The sequence below is a fragment of the Heterodontus francisci genome, chromosome 11, assembly GCF_036365525.1.
Source record: "Heterodontus francisci isolate sHetFra1 chromosome 11, sHetFra1.hap1, whole genome shotgun sequence".
In the NCBI taxonomy this organism is placed as follows: Eukaryota; Metazoa; Chordata; class Chondrichthyes; order Heterodontiformes; family Heterodontidae; genus Heterodontus; species Heterodontus francisci.
Window position 1 is genome coordinate 91,425,642 of NC_090381.1, and position 21,480 is coordinate 91,447,121.

The 21,480-nt window shown below is 43.5% G+C and overlaps 1 protein-coding gene across 1 annotated transcript; it reads left to right on the top strand.

Moving 5' to 3' along the window:
* The first annotated feature begins 207 nt into the window (after nucleotides 1-207).
* LOC137375057 (EEF1A lysine methyltransferase 3-like) lies at nucleotides 208-17,606 on the top strand. Its single transcript, XM_068041684.1, has 3 exons — nucleotides 208-351; nucleotides 6,325-6,436; nucleotides 17,194-17,606. Exons 1-3 carry the CDS (start codon nucleotides 208-210, stop codon nucleotides 17,604-17,606), a joined length of 669 nt encoding a protein of 222 aa, XP_067897785.1.
* The last annotated feature ends 3,874 nt before the right edge of the window (nucleotides 17,607-21,480 follow it).

The window sequence follows — 21,480 nt, forward strand, 5'->3', positions numbered from 1 at the left end:
TCTTAAAGTTAGATAACTATGCTTTGTGTTGAAGGTCTATACTGAAATATTCTGCAGACATTCCAAAAAAAACACGTCTGTCTTAACAAAGGAACAAGAAGCTAAAATTGATTAAGATCCACATCTAACTTCGGGAAGGAATCTGTTCAAAGATCAGCAGGAATCCACTGGAGATCAAGGAAACCTAACTGAAGATCAACCAGGAAAATGGAAACCGAGCATAATAAGAGTTGCGATGACTCCGGGACTAGCTATGTTTTGGAGAGAAACTATGAGTTTTGTGGACAAAATTTATGGATCAGTCAGAGCTCAGATTCCCAGCTTGGGACTTCTGGTTTTGTGTGGGACGCTGTAAGTATCGTGACCTGATAGGGATGTATTAATTGCAAAGATTGCATGATTCATGTATTGTTGGTGCTTTCACTTGTATATATAAAAATTTAACTTAGTTCACTGTGTGCTTCAAGGAACTATATTACAGTGGCTTGCAATCTAGATTGCCATGTTTTTGCAAACAATGCTGCACTTTGAAAAATGATTCAAAATCATTGCACACCAGATATTCAAAAACACTGCGTCATGGAGTGGTACAATGTGGGTTAGAGACAGTTCTTTTTATTTTGGGCTTGTTTTATGCCCATGTTTTAGTACAGATCTGGCTGACTGAAGCTCATTGAGTTATGCGGTCTTAGCTTTGGTTATATTGTTCAGGGTTGCTGAGATTTCCTCTGAAACCTGCAGACAGCCCACACACTGGCAGTGATACTTCTCAGTTTCAGAGGAATTTGGGAGCACCCAATTGGGCTAAATTATGTGAGCCCGTCACTGATCCTGGTAGGGGGAGATGGTGGTGTAGTGGTAATGTCACTGAACTGGTAATCCAGAGGCCTGGGCTAATACCCTGGGAACATGGGTTCAAATCCCACCACAGCAGCTGGTGGAATTGAAATTGAAATATGCAGTTGAATAGTTTCAGTAACAGTGCCATGAAACTATCGTTGATTGTCATAAAAACCCATCCGGTTTACTAATATCCTTTAGAGAAGGAAATCTGCCATGCTTACCTAGTCTGGCTTACATGTGACTCCAGACCCATGGTTGACTCTTAACTGCCCTCTGAAATGGCTTAGCAAGCCACTCAGTTCAAGGGCAGTTAGGGATGGGCAGCAAATGCTGGCCTTCCAATGACATGCCCATCCCATGAAAGAATAAAAAAGGTCCCAGAAGCAGGAACATATTGGAGGCTCGTGGCCTGTCCAATTGCACAACTGGGGCAGGCTCCGAGGCGTTGATTACTGCATCAGATGACTCCAACATAGGTGCTGGTGGCATTTTTAAAGCGCTGTCAGCCCTGCTTGTATTGCTGCCTTTCAATGAGGCAGTGATCCTGGAGTGCTGCTGGACCCCTCTGATGGTATTTTGAACTCCTGGACCCCCTTGGCACCACTGTTGTAGCTGTTTGCACTAGACAGGGTACAGAGGAGATTTACAAGAATGTTGTCAGGACTGGAGAATTGCAGCTTTGGGGAAAGATTGGATAGGCTGGGTTGTTCTCCTTGGAACAGAGGAGGCTGAGGGGAGATTTGATTGAGAAATACAAAAATGTGAGGGGACTGGATAGACTGGATGGGAAGGGCCTATTTACCTTAGCAGTGGGGTCAGTGACTCAGGGGAAACAGATTTAAAGTGATTATAGAAGGATTAGAGGGGAGATGAGGAAATACTTTTTCACCTAGAGGGTGGTGGGGTCTGGAACTCACTGCCTGAAAGGGTGGTAGAGGCAGAAAACTTCATCTTTCATCTCATTTAAAAGGTGCCTGGATGTGCACCTGAAGTGCCTTAACCTTCAGGGCTATGGACCAAATGTCGGAAAGTGGGATTAGGCTGGGTAGCTCATTTTTTAGCTGGCGCAGACTCGATGGACTGTGGCCTCCATCTGTGCCGTAAACTTGCTCTGTTCTATGTTTGCTGGAACTGCATTTCCTGGACCCCCCTGCACCAGGACTGCCGACCGTCAGGATGGAGCGGGAGTGAACTGGGAACATGTTGGAGGCAAGACACAGGGTGGCCCCACTGTTTAGCGATGCCTCCCTGGGGATTCTCCTCCAGGCTGCCAGGGAAAGGCGGGAAGTCCTCTTCTCCAGGGATGGCAAGAAGAGATCCTCCTGCCTGACCAAACAAGCCTGGATGGTGAATGCAGAGGGGGTCAGCAGCCGTGGGATCACCCCGCAAAACTGGGTCCGGTGTCACAAGAAGGTCAATGACCTCCTTCGCTCCACCACAGTGAGTCCACCATACCTATTTCCTCTTTGGGGATTGCATGTGGCTACATTGGAAGTAGATGCTACATGGGAGGGAGTGACCACAGAGGTGGTAGAAAGGGGGTTAGGCATCACCACATCCTGGCTGCTTCTCAGCGACAGGCTGCCTTCTTTCACAACTCAGGCTCCATTACATGCACCGAGAGCGGACATGGGGAGGAGCCATGTAGGAAACCCCTTCAGGGACGAGCAGCTGCCACTAGTATAACTGTTCTGTTGCTCTTCCCATGATGTCGTACTATGTCCCTCTTTCCACCTGCGAGGCAAATGGGCCCATAACAACAGGGAGGCCTCGAGGACTGGTGGAGGGATCCCTGATCGTCGTCCTCTAATGTCAGCTGAGGAAGAGGCTCTGGAACTAGCGGGGGCCCACGGCGGCCATTCAATCACAGACAGTCAGACTGGAGTGTCCGCACACGAGAGTGGAGGATTGTGTTCACGTGACTTCCACCACACCTCTGGAGATCCACATCATGCAAGGTTGGCATGAGGACATCAGAACAACCAAGCCCACAAATGTTTGTGTTCTGCCATGTAGGTCGTCGAACTCCAGAGGCAAGCACAGCCACTGCGACAGGGGGCCTGCCATCAACCTCTGAGGAGGAGAAGGAGCAGTCAGAGGATGCACCGTCACCTCATTCTCCTGCACCTTCCACCAGCACAGATACTTTCACCTCATTGGGTTTGGGCTTGGACTTCGATTCAGGGTCCCAAGCTTGTGAGAGCACCACACACATGCCCGAGCAGCTGACAGAGGCTGTGACAGCCGAAGCCACTGACAGTTGGAGGACTGTGGGTGGCCAGGCCCATGCTGAGCCCCAGGCTGATGATGAGCCTCCGGTGTCAACAGCACAGGGCATGCTGGAGTTTCAGGGAAAGGTAAGGCAGTATCTGGCAGAGCTGCCAGAGGCCATGTGTGGCCATGAGCAGATGATGGAAGAGTCCATTTATGCCATGAGTGCTACCATATCTCAGAGGTTCCTCCATTGACAGGTTGGTGACCCTCATGGAGAGCCAGAACCCACAGATGTGCGCAAACCTGCACACCATCGCCTTGGCCATGAGATTATGCAGAAGTGGCAAGGCGAGAGAAGAACGAGGCATCTGGAGTCTTTTCCAAGTCCTTGTCCTTCTCTGGTCAGCAGGGAGTTTCAAGTAAGCCTTGAAAAGGAAGAGGAGAGGCTGATCTCCACAGCTGGGGGCTTCCCTCAGGGCACACTGAGTGTGGCCAGCGACTCCTCAGCCCCTCCGCCAGTGAACCCAGCTCCAGTAACTGCAATGACTCAGGAGGCTCCTGCACCTGTGCAACAACTCCTCAGCCAGTCAGGGCCCTCCAGGCCTCACACATCCAGAGAATGAAGTCATTCCAGGCCAATGGGCAGCCTGATCAGCAGCCAACCTCGATCTCAGCTGCAATTGCAGGGGTCACACCCCGTACAAGCACATGAAAATGTATAAAGAAGCTCCTAGACACACTTGGGGATTCACGGGTGTATTAATTGGGCCTTTATATTGTTTTCTGCAATTGCTGTTATAAATAGTCAACATTCATTGTTGTAAAATGCTCATTCTTTTATGCCTGAATTGGGAGATGCTGCCTTCACCCTTGCTTCTTCAATGGGCTGCCAATGTAGGCTTAGCTGCCTTTGGTAAGTATCTCAGATGTGCTAGAGCAGATGGTGAAGCTGGGCGCTAGGCACGGAATCAAGATAGAGAGAAGGCAACTGGCAGAATATAGCGAAGTGACTCTTTGAGTTCACCTAGAAAAGCCAAGATGATGGAACGAACCTGCTATGTATGAAATTTGCTCTTGCCTCCTTTGAGCATCTCTCAATGGCCCTGGCCTCCGGTACACAGGAATCAATATCCTGTGCTGCCTGCTCATTAGCCTCCTCCACATCCTCCTGGTTGGATGAGGACTGGCGATCAATCATGTCCTTTTCATGCAAGGCCTCCCCCCCTCTGCAGTGCTACATTGTGCAGAGAACAGCAGACCACCACGAAATGTGAGGGAATACTGCAGGGGTCCACTGGATCGATCGAGGCAATGGAATCTCAAATAATATAATATTCCATCCAATGCTTTGTCTTTCAACACACCATTAACATATTGTTTGCCTTTGCTCCACGACCTTCTGGTCAGCTATTCTGTGACCTTGTCCTATCTACACCTTCTCCTTTGTTATCTCTTGCCCCACTCCCGCTTTACTTGCTTATAACCTTTTACATTTCTAATATTTGCCAATTCTGATGAAGGGTCACTGACCTGAAACATTAACTCTGCTTTTCTCTCCACAGATGCTGCTAGACCTGCTGAGTATTTCCAGCATTTCTTGTTTTTATTTCACATTTACACCCACCCTGTTCCCATATCTCTTCAACCAGTTTTCCTTCATCCACCTATCCAATCTAATCTTGAATGCTGACAATTTCTGTCTCAACCATAACCCTGTAAGTGAATTCCACAGCCTCACAACACTCTGGACTACTCAACTACTGGAAACAGTCTGCTTCTATCTACCTTATCCTGTCCTTCCAGAATTTTAAACACTTCCATTGCATTATCCCATAATCTGATTTTATGTGACATCATGTAAGGACAGAATTAGGCTTGTAATATGATGCTCCATTAACTCAAATAGCCTGCCAGCATATACCATCTAGACTCACCAAAATAAAATCTCTATCTAAGTGAGGTACTAGAGGGCTGCTGGTCTGTAACTCATCCAGGGGATGGGAAAAATAGAGAGGAAACGAGGAAAAGAAAGAGACACTAGGTACTGGTTATGAAGCAGCCACGAGGCATTTCCCCATTGGTTGGGAGGAAAAGTTGGTGGTTGAGTTATTCTGGGCCAACTGGGCAATACAGAAAAGATTAAAGGTCGTCCAACCTGAACAGCTTGCCCGTACTAACTGAAGGTTTATTTTTTACTGGTGATGTTTTTCCACTTAAGACCATAAGCAGTTTCATTAAGCATTGCACCATCATATTTTGAAAGCATGTTGGTGACCTTAAGTAACAGAAGATCATTACTGTCATAATCTTGATTTCATTTTCACTCGTTAAACCTAATGTTGCACTCCTGCTTTTTGGACATTGACTTCCAAGGTTTAGAATTATGGATTTAATAAAGATTCTGATGTGATTTGCTGACAATACTAAATGTAATCCTGTGGCCAGATTTATGTCCAAAAAGCACCAATTGGAGAGAAGATACTTCCACACAGGGAGGGAGGGTACACCAAAGAGCACACTAACTCCAGCCTCTTTGTCATTCTCCAAGCGATGGTTGTTCAGTAGCAACAGGTGAGGTTGACAATGGTGGGTGAGGAAGCAAGAATCGAAAGAGGGAAAGAAAACTTGAATGGTTTCCATATAGCAATGCATTGTAAATGCAAAGTATAGCTATGCGTATCCTTTTGCAATAGAGAGCTGGTTTAAAATGAAGTGCCTCTTTAACATGATGGAGCACCTACTGCAATGGAGTTTGCTCATTTACATCTTAGGGCTGATTGTATTGCAATCATGGTAACTGATGCACAAGTGTGGAGAAAACTGTCTGCAACCTGCCCACAACCAGGATTTTCTGCTGGCATTGCCCATGGCTCCAGACAAGTAGAAAATATAAAAGGACCAATGAACAAGACAAGATATTCAAGATTCCAACACTAACAAATAATTTGATTAATTATAAAGAATTACCAATGGGTTGGGGGAGGGGGTCGTGCTGCAGAGGACTGAGCTACCTATGGCCTATTTATTCCATTTATCTTTCCTCTGTGGAAGATGGACCAATAGAGGTTGAGATAATGGACAGGCAATCTGCTCGCTGCTCTGAACCGGCTAATAGGAGATATGAGAGAGTCCTAATAACTACTACTCCGAGCAATTCTTCCTGCCTGTAGGGAGGTGCTGAAGCCATGTCTTACCTCTCTGTCACATATGTTGGCTCTGCAATGTTTTACGCCAGCTTTGAAATTCTAACATGGATTTATTTTTCAGGGTATTGCTCTTTGTCGGTATTTTGAAAAACAGAGGATAATCTTTACTGACATGAAGGTGATTGAACTGGGTTCAGGCACTGGAATAGTAGGAATCTTAGCAGTCCTACTAGGTAAGTTAAAAAAGTTCACATTAAACTAAGAGGCTTCAGAAGCAGAACTTTGCAAATGTGAATGAGAAAGGGCAATGGTGAGCGTTGAATGTGGACAATGAATATTTGGATGTTTTCAAGCCTTGGGCATCACTCAATCATTTGGTCCATAGCACATATTTGTTCTGTTAAACTTCTTATAGTTTATATTAGTTCGCTGTATTGTATCCTTAATGTTACCAATCACTTGCCATGCAGTGAATTAAAGGAAAAAGTAGGGGTAAGGGTGAATGCTTTCAATGCAAGATATTTTCTATATTTTAATATATATATAGGAGACCATTCTTAGACTGCAGCAAGTATTTTTGTTTAAAATAACAAACAGACATATATATGTTCCCCTATGTTTTAATAACTGGTAATTAAGTCTTTTTTGAACAAAGGAGGGTAGTTTTAACTTTTATCGTTGGGTAAGAAATAGCAATCCATTTTACACCTTGCCTAGTTTTCATTCCCAATAAAGCACAATCTGAGCTAACAAGTAACTCACAAGTGCTTCTGGTGATCTAATTTAAAGGGACAGTGTATCTGCTCCTCTCATCATTGCAGCATGCATGTGTTCATTTGGGCAAGTTTCCATCGCACTCATAAGCCTTTAACATTTGTCAAGCTGACCTATAATCATCATATGATGCTTCCAGGGGAGGAATGTCTTTGCTCAAAACTCTAAGTTCCCAGGAAGAGGAGGCCTTAGACATCATAGGCAGATAGGCAGGAACGGCTGTGGGAGATGGCAAAGTTGGAGGCGAGGTGGCAACAAAAGGTCAGTATAGGTGTGGCAAAGTTCTTCAGCATACATAGTCATGGCATCATCTGCTTTTTCAAAGTAATCCAATACCCTTATAGTCAGCAACTATTCCCTCAAGGGGAAATATCATTATGTGCAGAGTCAAACATGCTGTATGTTTCACATCATTGATTGTGCCCTAAAGGAAAAGGCTAGCTACTCAGATGATGACCACAACATATCCAGATGCAGAAGTCCTGCCACTTCATCACCAACTCTGTTGTGGGGTATGTTACTTATACAAGTACCAGCCCAGAAACACCAACTGGAGGGGAAGCAGCTAGTGAATCAAAAGCTGTGCCACTGGGTAAAGCACTGAGGACCTGGGAATTCTCGAGAGGGAGGAACTGGAAAGCTCACTTTCTTTCTTAGTCTGGTTTCATTGGAAAAAATATAAGGACCTCAAAGATAATAATCTCTGGATTATTTCTGAGCCATGTGCAAATTGGCATAGGGAAAATAAGATTAGAGAAATTAATGCATGGCTCAAAGACTGGTATGGTAGAAGTGGGTTCTGGTTCGTGGGCCACTGGCACCACTGGGGAAAGTGGTGGCTGTACCATTGGGACAGTCTACATCTGAATCGTGCTGGGGCCGGTGTTCTAGCGAGCCGCATAACTAGGGAAGTAGCGAGGCTTTTAAACTGAATAGTGGGGGCAAGGGATCAAATTTGGGAAGATGTGGTAAATCAAGGAGTAGAGACAAGGGAAGAGAGAAAGGTAGAATGTAGGAAATTATAAACAGACTGTGACAGGAAGGGACAGTGCGTACAAATCTAAGAGTGAATCAACAGATAAGGCGAGAGGGTACAAAAGTAATAAAAGGACATAACTAAAGGCTCTATCTGAATGCATGTAGCATTCGAAACAAAACAGATGAATTGAGAGCACAAATAGAAATAAATAAGTACAATCTGATAGCTGTTACAGAGACATGGCTGCAGGACGACATAGATTGGGACCTGAATATTGAAGGATACATGGCATTTAGGAAAGACAGGAAGCTAGGAAAAGGTGGAGGGGTAGCTCTGTTAATTAATGATGGTATTAGCGCAATAGAGAGGGATGACCTAAGTTTAGGAGACCAGGATGTAGAAGCAGTTTGGGTAGACATGAGAAATCCTAAAGGCAAGAAGTCACTTGTGGGAGTGATGTACAGGCCAGCTAACATTAACCACACTTAGGACAGGGTATAAAGGAAGAAATAATGGCAGCTTACAGTGATAATTATGGGGGATTTTAACCTACATATAGACTGGAAAAATCAGATGGGCAGAGGTAGCCTAGATGAGGAGTACATAGAATGTTTTCGAGATACGTTCTTGAAACAGCATGATCTGGAGCCAACCAGAGAGCAGGCTATACTAGACTTGGTATTGTGCAACAGGATAGGATTAATTAATGATCTCATAGTTAAGGTGCCTCTAGGTAGTAGCAATCATAATATGATTGAATTTTACATTCGGTTTGAGGGAGAGAAAAGTAGGTCCAAGACTAGTATTTTAAATCTAAATAAAGGCAATTATGAGGCATGAAAGCAGAACTAGCTAAAGTAAACTGGCAAATCAGGTTAAGAGATAGGTCAATAGAGATGCAGTGGCAGACATTTGAGGGAATATTTCACAATACACAGAATAGATACTTTTCAATGAGAAAGAAAAATTCCAAGAGTGGGACCCTCCATCCATGGTTAACTAAAACAGTTAAAGATAGTATCAAACTTAAAGAAAAAGCCGATAATTGCGCAAAGATGGGAGGCAGGTCAGAAGATTGGACAGAATATAAAAAACAGCAGAGAATGACCAAAAGATTGATAAGGAAGCTAAAATTAGAGTACGAGAGAAAGCTAGCTAGAAATATAAAGACAGATAATAAGAGTTTCTATTGATATTTAAAAAGAATTAACAAAGTGAGCGTTGGTCCTATAGAAAGTGAGTCTGGGAAATTAATAATGGATAATAAGGAAATAGCAGATGAGTTGAACAGATATTTTGCATTGGTCTTCACTATTGAGGATACAAGTAACATCCCAGTATTAGCTGTAAGTTAGGAAATGGAAGGGATGGAGGAACTCAAGAAAATTACAATCACCAAGGAAGTGGTACTGAACAAATTGTTGGAGCTGTGGGTTGACAAGTCCACAGGTCCTGATGGACTTCATCCTAGGGTGTTAAAAGAAGTGGCAAATGAGATAGTTGATGCATTTTAATTTTCCAAAATTCCCTAGATTCAATGACGATGCCGTTAGATTGGAAAATAGCAAAAGTAACTCCTTTATTCAAAAAGGGAGACAGAAAGCAGGAAACTACAAGCCAGTTAGCTTAACATCTGTTTTAGGGAAAATATTAGAAGCTATTATTAAAGATGTTATAGCAGGGCATTTAGAAAAATTCAAGGTAATCAGGCAGCGTCAGCATGGTTTTGTGAAAGGTAAATCATGTTTAACCAATTTATTGGAGTTCTTTGAGGGAGTTACATGTGCTGTGGATAAAGGGGAACCAGTGGATGTATTATACTTAGATTTCCGGAAGGCATTTGGTCAAGTGCCACATCAAAGGTTATTGCAGAAAATAAAAGCTCATGGTATAGGGGGTAACATATTGGCATGGATAGAAGATTAGCTAGCTAACAGGAAACAGAGTAGGCATAAATGGGTCATTTTCTGGTTGGCAAGATGTCACAGGTGATGTGCCACAGGGATCTGTGCTAGGGCCTCAACCTTTTACAATTTATATAAATGACTTAGATGAAGGGTCCGAAGCTATGGTCGCTAAATTTGCTGATGACACAAAGATAGGTAGGAAAGTAACTTATGAAGAGGACATAAGGGGGCTACAAAGGGCTATAGATAGGTTAAGTGAGTGGGCAAAGATCTGGCAAATGGAGTATAATCTGGGACAGTGTGAAATTGTCCACTTTAGCAGGAAGAATTAAAAAGAAACATATTATCTAAATGGTGAGAGATTGCAGAGCTATGAGATGCAGAGGAATCTGGGTGTCTTAGTGCATGAATCGCAAAATGCAAGTACAGTACGTAATTAGGAAAGCGAATAGAATGTTATCATTTATCATGAGGGGAATTGAATACAAAAGTAGGGAGGTTATGCTTCAGCTATACAGGGCATTGGTGACTCCACATCTGGAGTACTGTGTACAGTACTGGTCTCCTTATTTAAGGAATGCATTGGAAGCAGTGCAGAAAAGGTTTACTAGACTAATACCTGGACGGGGTGGGCTGTCTTACAAGGAAAGATTGGACAGGCTCGGTTTGTATCTGCTGGAATTTAGAAGAGTAAGAGGTGACTTGATTTAAACATATAAGATCCTGAGGGGTCTTGACTGGGTGGATGTGGAAAGGATGTTTCCCCTTGTGGGAGGATCTAGAACTATTTGTCACTGTTTAAAAATAAGGGGTCACCCATTTAAGACAGAGATGAGGAGAAATCTTTTCTCTCAGAGGGTTGTGAGGTTTTGCAATTCTCTTTCTCAAAAGGCGGTGGAAGCAGAGTCTTTGAATATTTTTAAGGCAGAGGTAGATAGATTCTTGATAAGCAAGGGGGTGAAAGGTTATTGGGGGTAGGTGGAAATGTGGAGTAATCAGTTCAGCCATGAACTTATTGAATGGCGGAGCAGGCTCGAAGGGCCGAGTGACCGACTCCTGCTCCTAATTCGTATGTTCGTATTTTTGTAACTCAACTGAATGTAGCACCAGTAACCTGCTAGATGCAATAGTGAGCAGGTGCCTGATTATTGTGGAAAAGATCACCTGATGTTGCCTGGAACGATCCAGTTTCAAAGAAATTCAAAGTGGTGGTGACTTTGACTGCTACAAATATTGCTGCTCTCCTGGTGGAAGTGAGCTTCAGATCTTCAGCTGGCAGCTGACTTACTTCAGTGGAAGCACAGTCTTCTGAGATAGCGATTGTTAGGAAAGTCTAAGTAAGACCCTTTTGCTGAGTAGAGCCTAGTAAGTGAGTATGTATGTGTAGGGAAGAGATGAAGAGATGTCTTCTCTGATGTCTTAATCTAATTGCTTCCGGTCTAGCTTCTTTCATGCCCTCATCCTTCACCTCTCCATAGCATAAGGATAGTGAGATTCCCTTTTCTAAATCCAAATCCATAATGCAAAGCAGTATTTTGAGCAGAGCTGAGTAAAAGTAACAGCAAAAGTCCTGACTGAAGCATTAGCACTTACCAGTTTGATATAAAGACAAAGTAACACCAACCTTCAGTAATGGTGCTCAAAACAGCCTCTTGAATGTAGTATCGGAATCTTACATAGCGGCAGTAATTATTTGGGGTAGATTTGGGGTGGAAGTTAGGGGAAATGTGTAACTGGGATTAGCCATGCCTTCTTGACCCTAGTCATGCATGGCAGATGAGGCTCCTGGCGGGTCTTAAACAGGACTGACAATTTTTTGCTGCAGCTTTTTAACAGCAATTTTGAAGCAATACCCTTTTACTTGTTTTGCAACCTGTATCCATTCCAAAACAGAACGAATTTCAGAGGAAATTTGAGAGTTTTGAATCTCTGTTAAATGATGCCAATTACTTTTCAATCCAATGAAAAGTTGACAGTGTAATTAGACACTGATTTTAACCCTATCTGCTCAGTGGAAACCAGTTGAATGGGAAATTACAATCAGCCAAATTACTACATCATTGGGACCAGACTACAATTCTTACTAGATGGTCTTAACGAGAAGAGGCTGAGAGCTTCCTGCCAGGCCAACCCAGTGGTCAAGAGGGTTGGGGCCAGAAGTGGCACAAAAAGGTCATTTTAAAACATTTTTATTACTTTCCTCATGGGGCCAGGATGAAGTGGAGTGGTCCTCCAGGCTCCAAAAGGAAAGCTTAGGCCTTGACAGTGGCAAACATGCCCCACTGATCCCAGGAACCCTTTGGACTGGCCAGGCAGCCAATTCCATCACTTGCCTGCCATCAGTGGATGACCGCCAGACTGTGTGATTTTCCATGGTTTCTCCCATCGACGTCACCTAGAATGGGTGGGAAATTGTCCGGCGAATTTAAATGAGATCCGGGGATTTAGAGAGCTGGGTTCCATTTCTGGAACAGTAGTTGCATTTTGAACTCACACAGCTGCTTACTCATCTCAAAGTGACCCACATTTAAAATCGGGGCCCGAAACTCTACAAATATAGAATAAATGAAAGGTTTGTGCAATATTAATAATATAAGATCCTTTAACACATCCAAGGAACAATTGGGAATTCTCCTAGTGTCCCGGTCAACATTCTCCCTTCAACCAACACCTTCTGTTTGTGGGACTTTTCTGTTGTGCAAATTAGCTGCTACATTTAACTTCATAACACAAGAACATAAGAAATAGGAGTTGGATTTGGCCATTTGATCCTTCAAAGCTGCTCCGCTATTCCGTAAGATCATGGTTGATCTTCTACCTGAACTCCACCTTCCTGCACTATTCCCATATCGATTGATTCCGTTAGTACCCAAAAATCTATTGACCTGTCTTGAATATACTCAATGACTGAGCATCCACAGCTGTCTGGGGTTGAGAATTCCAAACATTCACAACCCTTTGAATGAAGAAATTTTTCCACATCTCAGTCCTAAATGGCTGACCCCTTATTCTGAGACTGTTATCCCATGTTCTAGATTCCCCAGCCAGGGGAAACATTTTCTCATCATCTACCCTGTCGAGCCCCTTAAGAATTTTACATGTTTCAATTAAATCACCTCTCATTCTCCTAAACACGAGGGCATTTAGACCTAGACTACTCAATCTCTCCTCATTGGACAATCACCTCATCCCAGGAAACACTCTAGTGCACTTCCTCTAGGGTAACTATGTCCTTCCTTAGGTAAGGAGATCAAAACTGCAGACAGTACTTCAGGTGTGGCCTCACCAAGACCCTGTACAATTGTAGTAAGACTCCTTTACTCTTATACACTAATCAGTTTGTTATAAAAGCTAACATACCATTTGCCTTCCTAATTGCTTGCTGCAGCTACATGTTAACTCAGTGTTTCATGTACAAGGACACCAGTTCCCTCTGAATGCAAACATTTCTCCATTTCTCACCATTCAAAAAAATTGTGCTTTTTTATTTTTCCTACCAAAGTGGATAACTTTACACTTAATCACATAGCATTCCATCTGCCACATTCTTGCCCACTCACCCAACCTGTCTATATCCCTCTGCAGCCTCTTTGCGTCCTCCTCACTGCTTATTTTCCCACCTAACTTTATATCGTCAGCAAACTTGGATTTCTTACACTCAGTCCCCTCAGCTAAGTCAATAATATAGATTGTAAATAGCTGAGGCCCAAGTACTGATCCTTGCAATACCCTGCTAGTTACAGCTTGCCAACCTGAAAATGACCCGTGTATTCCTACTCTCTATTTTCTGTCCATTAAACAATCCTCAGTCCATGCTAATATATTACCCTAATCCCATGAGTCTTAATTTATGTAATAACCTCTTATGTGGCATCTTATTGAAGGCTTTTTGAAAATCCATCCTTATCCATCCTTTACTTACATCATCAAAAACTTACATTTGTCAAACATGATTTCCCTTTCATAAATCCATGTTGACTCTGCTTAATCATATTATGAATGGCCGAGCCCTGTTATCATGTTCTTAATAATAGATTCTAGCATTTTGCCTCCTACTGATGTTAGGCTAACTGGCCCATAGTTCCCTGTTTTCTCTCTTCAACCTTTCTTAAATAATGGGGTTATGTTTGCTGCTTTCTATTCCTTGGGAATTGTTCTGGAATCTAAGGAATTCTGGAAGATCAAAACCAATCCATCCACTATCTCTGCAGCTACCTCTTTGAAAATCCTATCATGTAGGTCATCAGATCCAGGGGATTTGTCGCCATTTAGTACCATTAATTTCTCCAATATTATTTCTTTACTTATACTGATTTCTTTAAATTCCTTATTATCGTTAGATCCTTGGTTCCCCATTATTTACTGAATTTTTTGTACCTTCTGCTCTGAAGAAAGAAACAAAGTATTTGTTTAATACCTCTGCCATTTCCTTATTCCCCATTATAATTTCACCTGTCTCTGCCTCTAATGGCCCACATTTATTTTCATTGATCTCTTTCTATTTACATATTTATAGAAACATTTACTATTTGTTTTTATGTCTCTTACTAGTCTACTATCATATTCTGTTTTCTCGTTCCTTATCAATTTCTTGGTCTTCCTTTGCTGAGTTCTAAAATTCTCCAAATCTTCAGGCTTACTACTCTTTTTGGCAACATTATAAGCCTCTTACTTTGATCTAATACTATGTTTAGTTCCCCACCTTGGCCACAGTTGAGTCATTTGTTTCTGTGAGGTTTTTGTGTCTTAAAGGAATGTATATTTGTTGCAAATTATGTATTAGTTCTTTAAATGCTAGTCATTGCTTGTCTACTGTCATATCTTTTAATATAGTTTCCCAATCTACCTTAGCCAACTCACCCCTCAAGCTACATAGTTTTTTTGTTTAGATTTAAGACCCTAGTTTTGCACTTAAATAAATCACTTTTAAACTCAATATAAAATTCTATTATAGTATGATCACTCTTCCTTAGAAGAGCCCTTTACTACAAGGTTATTAATTAACCCTTTCTCACTGCACAATACTTAATCCAAAATAGCCTGTTTCCTCATTGGTTCCTCAATATACTGGTTTAGAAAACTATCTTGTATACATTCCATGAACTCATCCTCCACAATATTACTGCAAATTTTGTTAGCCCAGTCTATATGAAGATTAAATTCCCCAATGATTACTGTGATACTCTTGTTACATATGCCAATAATTTCCTGATTTATACTCTGCTACACACTACAGCTACTGTTAGAGGGCCTATAAGCAACTCTCACCAATGTTTTCTGTCCCTTGTTGCTTCTTTGCTCCACCAAAACTGATTCTACTTGCTGATTTTCTGAGCTAAGATCTTTTCTCTCTACTGTCTTTATCCCATCAAGGCTACCCCTCCTCTTTTTCCCTTTTACCTATCTCTTCTAACAACAGTGCCTATGTTTCATGGATTATGCAGCATTTTGGGATGTCCTGAGGATGTACTAAAATGCTATATAGATACAAGTTCTTTCTTTCCTCTTTCTTAATGCTTTACCAGTCAGTATTACCAATACCTTTGTAAACACTATAGTGTATCCTAATTATAACATATGCTGCAGACCATGATATTGTTTTCAGACTTTTTGCATCAGCCATTGGGGTCTGAAAATTCGGCACAAAGTTCTTCAGTTGTCCATTAAGTGTCCTAGAATTAAAAGTGGTGGGGATATTTGATCAGTAGTTTCCATATCACTATAACATTTGTCATAATTTTATATGTACTATGCATAGAAAATGTTGCATTATACAGTAGCCACCTTATTGGGACATATTTATGTCCATCTATTGTGCACACTGGATGCTGATCATTCTGTTGGCTTGATTAGAATGAATGATTGGGTAAAACAATGCTGAAGCATCTCACAGGTCCAAGATCATTGTATCTGCTCTAATGGCAGTTAAGACCAGAAGGAGAAATATTCAGAAAAATCTGTGGAATAAGATAAAATGGATCTTCGTTGCCAATGGTAGCAATTTCTATTTTTACTGAAGGCCTTGTGAGGTAGAGATCAGTACCACAGCAAAATCACCCGATATCTTGTGAAGTGCCCACAGACCAGAACTGTTGTATTGACCCATTTTACCCTTAAATGAAAGGAATTTCCACCTGATACTATAGTAACCCCCTTGGATGAGATGGGAAATGTATAAATAAGTACCATTACAGACTGAGGCTTGACCTTACGGTTTCTCCCATATTAGTTTTTTTTTCAAATTAAATGTTTGTCTTGGAAAGTTAACCTGTCAGTAAATACCCACATAGACCAGTCTTTATGCAGTGGACATACCCAAGTGATGTCTGTCTAGGCAGTCCCCTGCAATGCATCTGTGAAGGGCTTTGTGGACGGATGTCAGCCAGCAATCTGTAGGTCAGTACATGCCTGTGATAAGATCAGGCTGGATTTTGTGGAGGAGGCAGGGCTCCCGGTGGCAGGCCAAAAAAGTGGAGGGAGCTCTGCCTCCGCCTTTTTGAGCTCCCCACCCCCCCACCCTCCCTACCCCCAGAGCGATCCTCCGGTGTTTTGAAGCCTAAATGCATGGCGCCGGGATCTCCATCCTTTTAAAGACAGGATCCCACCTCCAAGAGCTGCTGGCCATTCACGGAATGGTGGTTACTGCTGTTAATGCAGAGGCCTTGGATCCAGGCCCAGCGCTGGAACCCCTGACCTCAGGGAAGTGAGGCAGGGTTGTCAGGGCCAGTTCAGAAGGACCCGATGGGGGGGAACTCGGAGGGTGGGCATGAAGTACCGGGGGAGGGGGAGCCATGGAGTTGTAGTTCTTGCTGGCAGGGGACCTCTGTGGGCCAGAGATTACCCATGAAAGAGGGACCCTCCCCCAAGAAGGCAGAGAGGGCACCTCATATTACAAGGTGCCCACCCTGTGTGACAGAGGCACCCCCCATCACTGGTTAGATCCCAGTGGTGGCGGGAAGAGGCCTTAAGTGGCTGTTAAGAGCCTTAATTGGCCTCTGGGTGGGAAGGCTGTCATCGGCCTATCCCATCCCTGGCAAAATCGCTTGGTGATGGGGCAGCGATGGGCCCTCTGCCCCTGCCTTTGACCCACCTCAGGGGGGCCCATAAAATCCAGCCCGATGTGTGGGTTAGTAACTAGATGCAACAGGCTCAATGATTTAGTAGTGAAGTGCATGGATCAGCATATGCCGGAGATGGTATTTACCTGTACATTCAATATGTTCTTTCGATGATTTTTTTTTCTGCTTTCCATGACCATGCTTCAGGTTTTGATTGTTGTGTTTGGTCAAATCCTAAATTGCGATACATAATTATTATTTTTTTTTTTCAGGAGGAAATGTGACAATTACAGACCAACCAAATGTTTTAAAACAAATAGAACATAATGTTACTGCCAGCATCCCCACATCCTGTAGAGATCGCGTAAATATTCGTGCCCTATCCTGGGGTCATGATCATGTTCGGTTTCCTTGTGACTATGACTTCATCCTGGGTGGAGAAATTGTCTATTTTAAAAAGACCTACCCCTTACTATTAAAGACTCTACTACATCTCAGCAGTGAAAGAACTATCATTTACCTCTCTTCCAAAATGTGGGAGGACTTTCAGATCAACAATTTCTATGAAAACATTTTACCTGAGTATTTTAATTGCCAACTAGTTCACAGAAATGAAGAGGATGATATCAACATTTATAAAGTGACCAAAAAAAGTCCAAGCACTGGGGATCAGCTGGAAACATAGAGAAAAAAAATGTGTATTATGTCATGCATCTCTTGGGCTTCCAGATGATGTTTTTCAATCATTATCTGCTGAAAAAGTCAGTTTGAAGAAATACTTCTTAAATTCTTTTTTTACTTCACCTGCTATTTGTTTGGATTTTGGACTCTTCTCCTGATGGCACCAGAGTACAGCTTATAGCTATAGTCCACTGGTGCGTCATCCAAGACACCTTCTTCATGTATCAAACTAGGCTGTGTCAGTGGGCCATTAACCAAACTCAGCACCACCCTCATCTAACATCCTCAGTCTGCATCAGCATTTATCAGCAGTAGTCACTATGTATGTTTGACATTGGGAATCCTTGTTGATTTTTATTTTTCCTCAAGATGCACTGAAGCTCACTGTTCCAGTCTAATTATTGTCCTGGCTGAGATTAGCTAACTCATTGTAAACCATGGATTGAAATTGGGGCTTTATTGACTTGTATGCATCAGTCAAACTCTGACAATGTGGTGCAGTAATTACTAAAGCAAATAAAATGAAGGTGTCTGCAAAAGTTTTGGTCTCCTTATTATTAAAAAGGATAGAGAGGAACTGGCGATGATATAAAAAAGATTTACTAGGATGATACCAGAACTGAGAGGTGATACTTAACAGGAAAGATTGAACGGTCTGGGGTTCTTCCCCCAGAAAAGTGAAGACTGAGGGGTAGCCTGATAGAGGTCTTTAAGATTATGAAAGAGTTAGATAGGATTGGTGTAGAGAAGATGTTTCCACTTGCTGGGGAATTTTGTGGAGGCGGCAGAGGCCCTGCTGCTGGAGCCATAAACGGGAGGCGACCTGGGGAAGTATATTGCCGCTGCAGCCAATTAAAAGGCAGCTGCTGGGGCCACCATCCAATTAAGGACAGTGGCCTGCGCCCACTGCTGGTGGAGGCCATTGCTGAGGCTGCAGCTACAAGGAGAGGGTGCCTCAAAGGCTGGGACTCTCGAAGAAAGGTAGGTGGGGCTGGGGGACGCTGGAGCTAGGCAAGCAGGCCCCAGTGATCAGGGGAGGAGGGTTGTGGAACAACGGCGGCACCGTTGCAATGAGGGCGGATACCGCCACCAGGAGACCTCTCTGTGGGCCATGGAGTGCCCAAAAATGCCACTGGAGGTGTGATGTGTACCGTAATTGACCACTTAAGTGGCTCAATTGGTCTCCAGGTGGGCGGCCTATCTGCCAACTTTCCTGCCGCTGGCAAAATGACATGGTGACAGGAAGACATCAGGCACCACCACCCCTCCCCACCCCGACGCCTTCCTATGCCATTTTATCACTCTTCTCACCTCTCAGCTTGTCTCCAAAGGGCCCACAAAATTCCAGCCCAGAATTAGTGGCCATAAATATAAAATAGTCACTAATAAATCCAAGGGCGAGTTCAGGAGAAACTTCTTTACTCAGACAGTGCTTAGCATGTGGACCTCACTATCATAAAGAGTAGTTGAGTCCACTTGCATAGATGCATTTAAGGAAATGTAGATAAATACATGAGGGAGAAAGGAACAGAAGGTTATGTAGATGTGGTTAGATGGAGAAAGGTGGCAGGAGGCTCATGTGGAGCATAAAGATAGACATGGACCTGTTGGGTTGAATGCCCATTTGCTGTGCTGTAAATATTATGTAATACCACTGATTTGGGAATAGTGTGTTCAGTTTTTGCCATCATGCCACAAGAAATCTGTATATGCATTAGGAAGATAGCATAAAAGAGCAGCAAGACTGATTACAAGTCTATGGGCAATAGACTGTAACAGTAACAACAACTTGTATTTATACAGGTTCTGGCCCAGACTCCTTGATCACCATCCCTGATAATGTCCTGTCCCACCGACAGGACAGACCAAACAGAGGTGGTGGCACAGTGTTATACAGTTGGGGGGCAATCCTCAACATTGGCTCTGGACCCCATGAAGTCTCATGACATCATGTCAAACATGGATAAGAAAACCTCCTGCTGATGACAACCTACTGCCCTCCCTCAGCTGATGAATCAGTACTCCCCCATGTTGAACTCCACTTGGAAGAAGCAATGAGGGTAGCAAAGGCACAGAATATTCTCTGAGTGGGGAACCTCAATGCCGATCACCAAGTAGTACCACTACTGACTGAGTTGGCCGAATCTTGAAGGACATATCTTTCAGACTGGACTTGCAGCAGGTGGTGAGAGAACTAACATGAGGGGAAATCCTACTTGACCTCATCGTCACTGATAAGAACTTAAGAAATAGGAGCAGGAGTAAACCATTCATCCCTCAAGCCTACTCTGCCTTTTGATATGATCATGGCTGATCTTCTGCCTTAACTCCACTTTGCTGCCAGATCCCCATATCCCTTGACTCCCTGAGAGATCAAAAATCTATTGATCTCAGTTTTCAATATACTCAATGACAGGACATCCACAAACTTTTGGGGTAGACAATACCAGAGATTCACAACCCTCTGAGTGAAGAGATTTCTCCTCATCTCAGTCCTAAATGATGGATCCCTTATTCTGAGGCTGTGCTCCTGTGTTTATAGATTCCCCAGCCATGGGGAAACAATCTCTCAGTGTTTACCCTGTCAAGCCCCTTCAGAATCGTGTATGTTTCAATGAGAGCACCTCTCATTCTTCTAAATTTCATAGAGTATCAGCCCAATTACTCAGCATTTCTTTATAGGAAAACCCTCTCATCCCAGGAACCAATCTAGTGAACCTGGATCTACTTGTCGCAGATGCATCTACCCATGACAGTATTGGTGAAAGTGACAACCACACAGTTCTTATGGAGATAAAGTCCCACATTTGCACATCGTGTTGTGTGGCACTACTAGTGTGGTAAATGGAATTGTTTCAGAAGAGATTTGGCAACTCAAAACTGGGCATCCATGAGGTGCTGTGGGCCATCAGCAGCAGCAGAATTGAATTCCACCGCAATCTAACCTCATAGCCTTGCACATCCCTCATTCTAGCATTACCATCAATCATTGGTTCAATAAGGAGCGCAGGAAAGCATGCCAGGAGCAGCAACAGACATACCTAAATATGAGGTACCAATTTGGTGAAGCAACAACACAGGACTGACTACATAGATACTAAACAACAGAAGCAGCATGCGCTAGACAGAGCTAAGCAATCCCACAACCAATAGATCAGGTCAAAGCTCTGCAGCCCTGTCACATCCAGTCGTGAATGGTGGTGACAATTAACCAACAGGAGGAGGAGGCTCCATGAATATTCCCATCCTCAATGATGGCAGAGCCCTGCACTTGAGTGCAAAAGACAAGGCTGAAGTATTTGCAACCATGTTCAGCAAGAATTGCTGAGTGGATGATCCATCTTGGCTGCCTCCTGAGGTCCCCAGCATCACATATGTTAGTCTTCAGCATATTTGATTTATTTCATGTGATATCGAGAAACAGCTGAGCACACTGGATATAGGAAAGGCTACGGGTCCGGATAATGGCCGGAGTTTTCCATTCCCGCTCCCAAAGAGCAGGATGGTGGTGAGGATGGGCGTAAAATGGAATGGGAGGCTCGGGGGGCCCTTCCTGACCCGCTCCCACCTCCGCTGTCATTTTATGTGGGGCGGCGGAGGCAGAAAATGGCCCGCCCGCCCCAGGCTAATCAAGGCCCTTAAGGGGCCAGTTAAAGGCCACTTAAGGGCCTCCGTCCACCTCCACGGGGATTTTACTGTTGGCAAGAGGGCCACCCAGGCCCAAGAAACGCCATCTGTAAAAAGTAGAACGCCTTCTGACGGCCTGGGGGTGCCTCCTGATCGGGCACCATGTGCCCGACGGAGGGCTGCCCCCGATGCCCCAAACACCCCCAATGCCCAACACATCCCCCGCCCCAATCGACCCCCACTTGCCTCAC

What these genes read in the sequence shown, in the direction of transcription:
- LOC137375057 (XM_068041684.1), top strand. Translation starts at nt 208, where the DNA reads ATGGAAACCGAGCATAATAAGAGTTGCGATGACTCCGGGACTAGCTAT. An exon ending in CTGGTTTTGTGTGGGACGCT is followed by an intron (nt 352 to 6,324) that starts GTAAGTATCGTG and finishes TTTATTTTTCAG; the next exon opens with GGTATTGCTCTTTGTCGGTA. An exon ending in AATCTTAGCAGTCCTACTAG is followed by an intron (nt 6,437 to 17,193) that starts GTAAGTTAAAAA and finishes TTTTTTTTTCAG; the next exon opens with GAGGAAATGTGACAATTACA.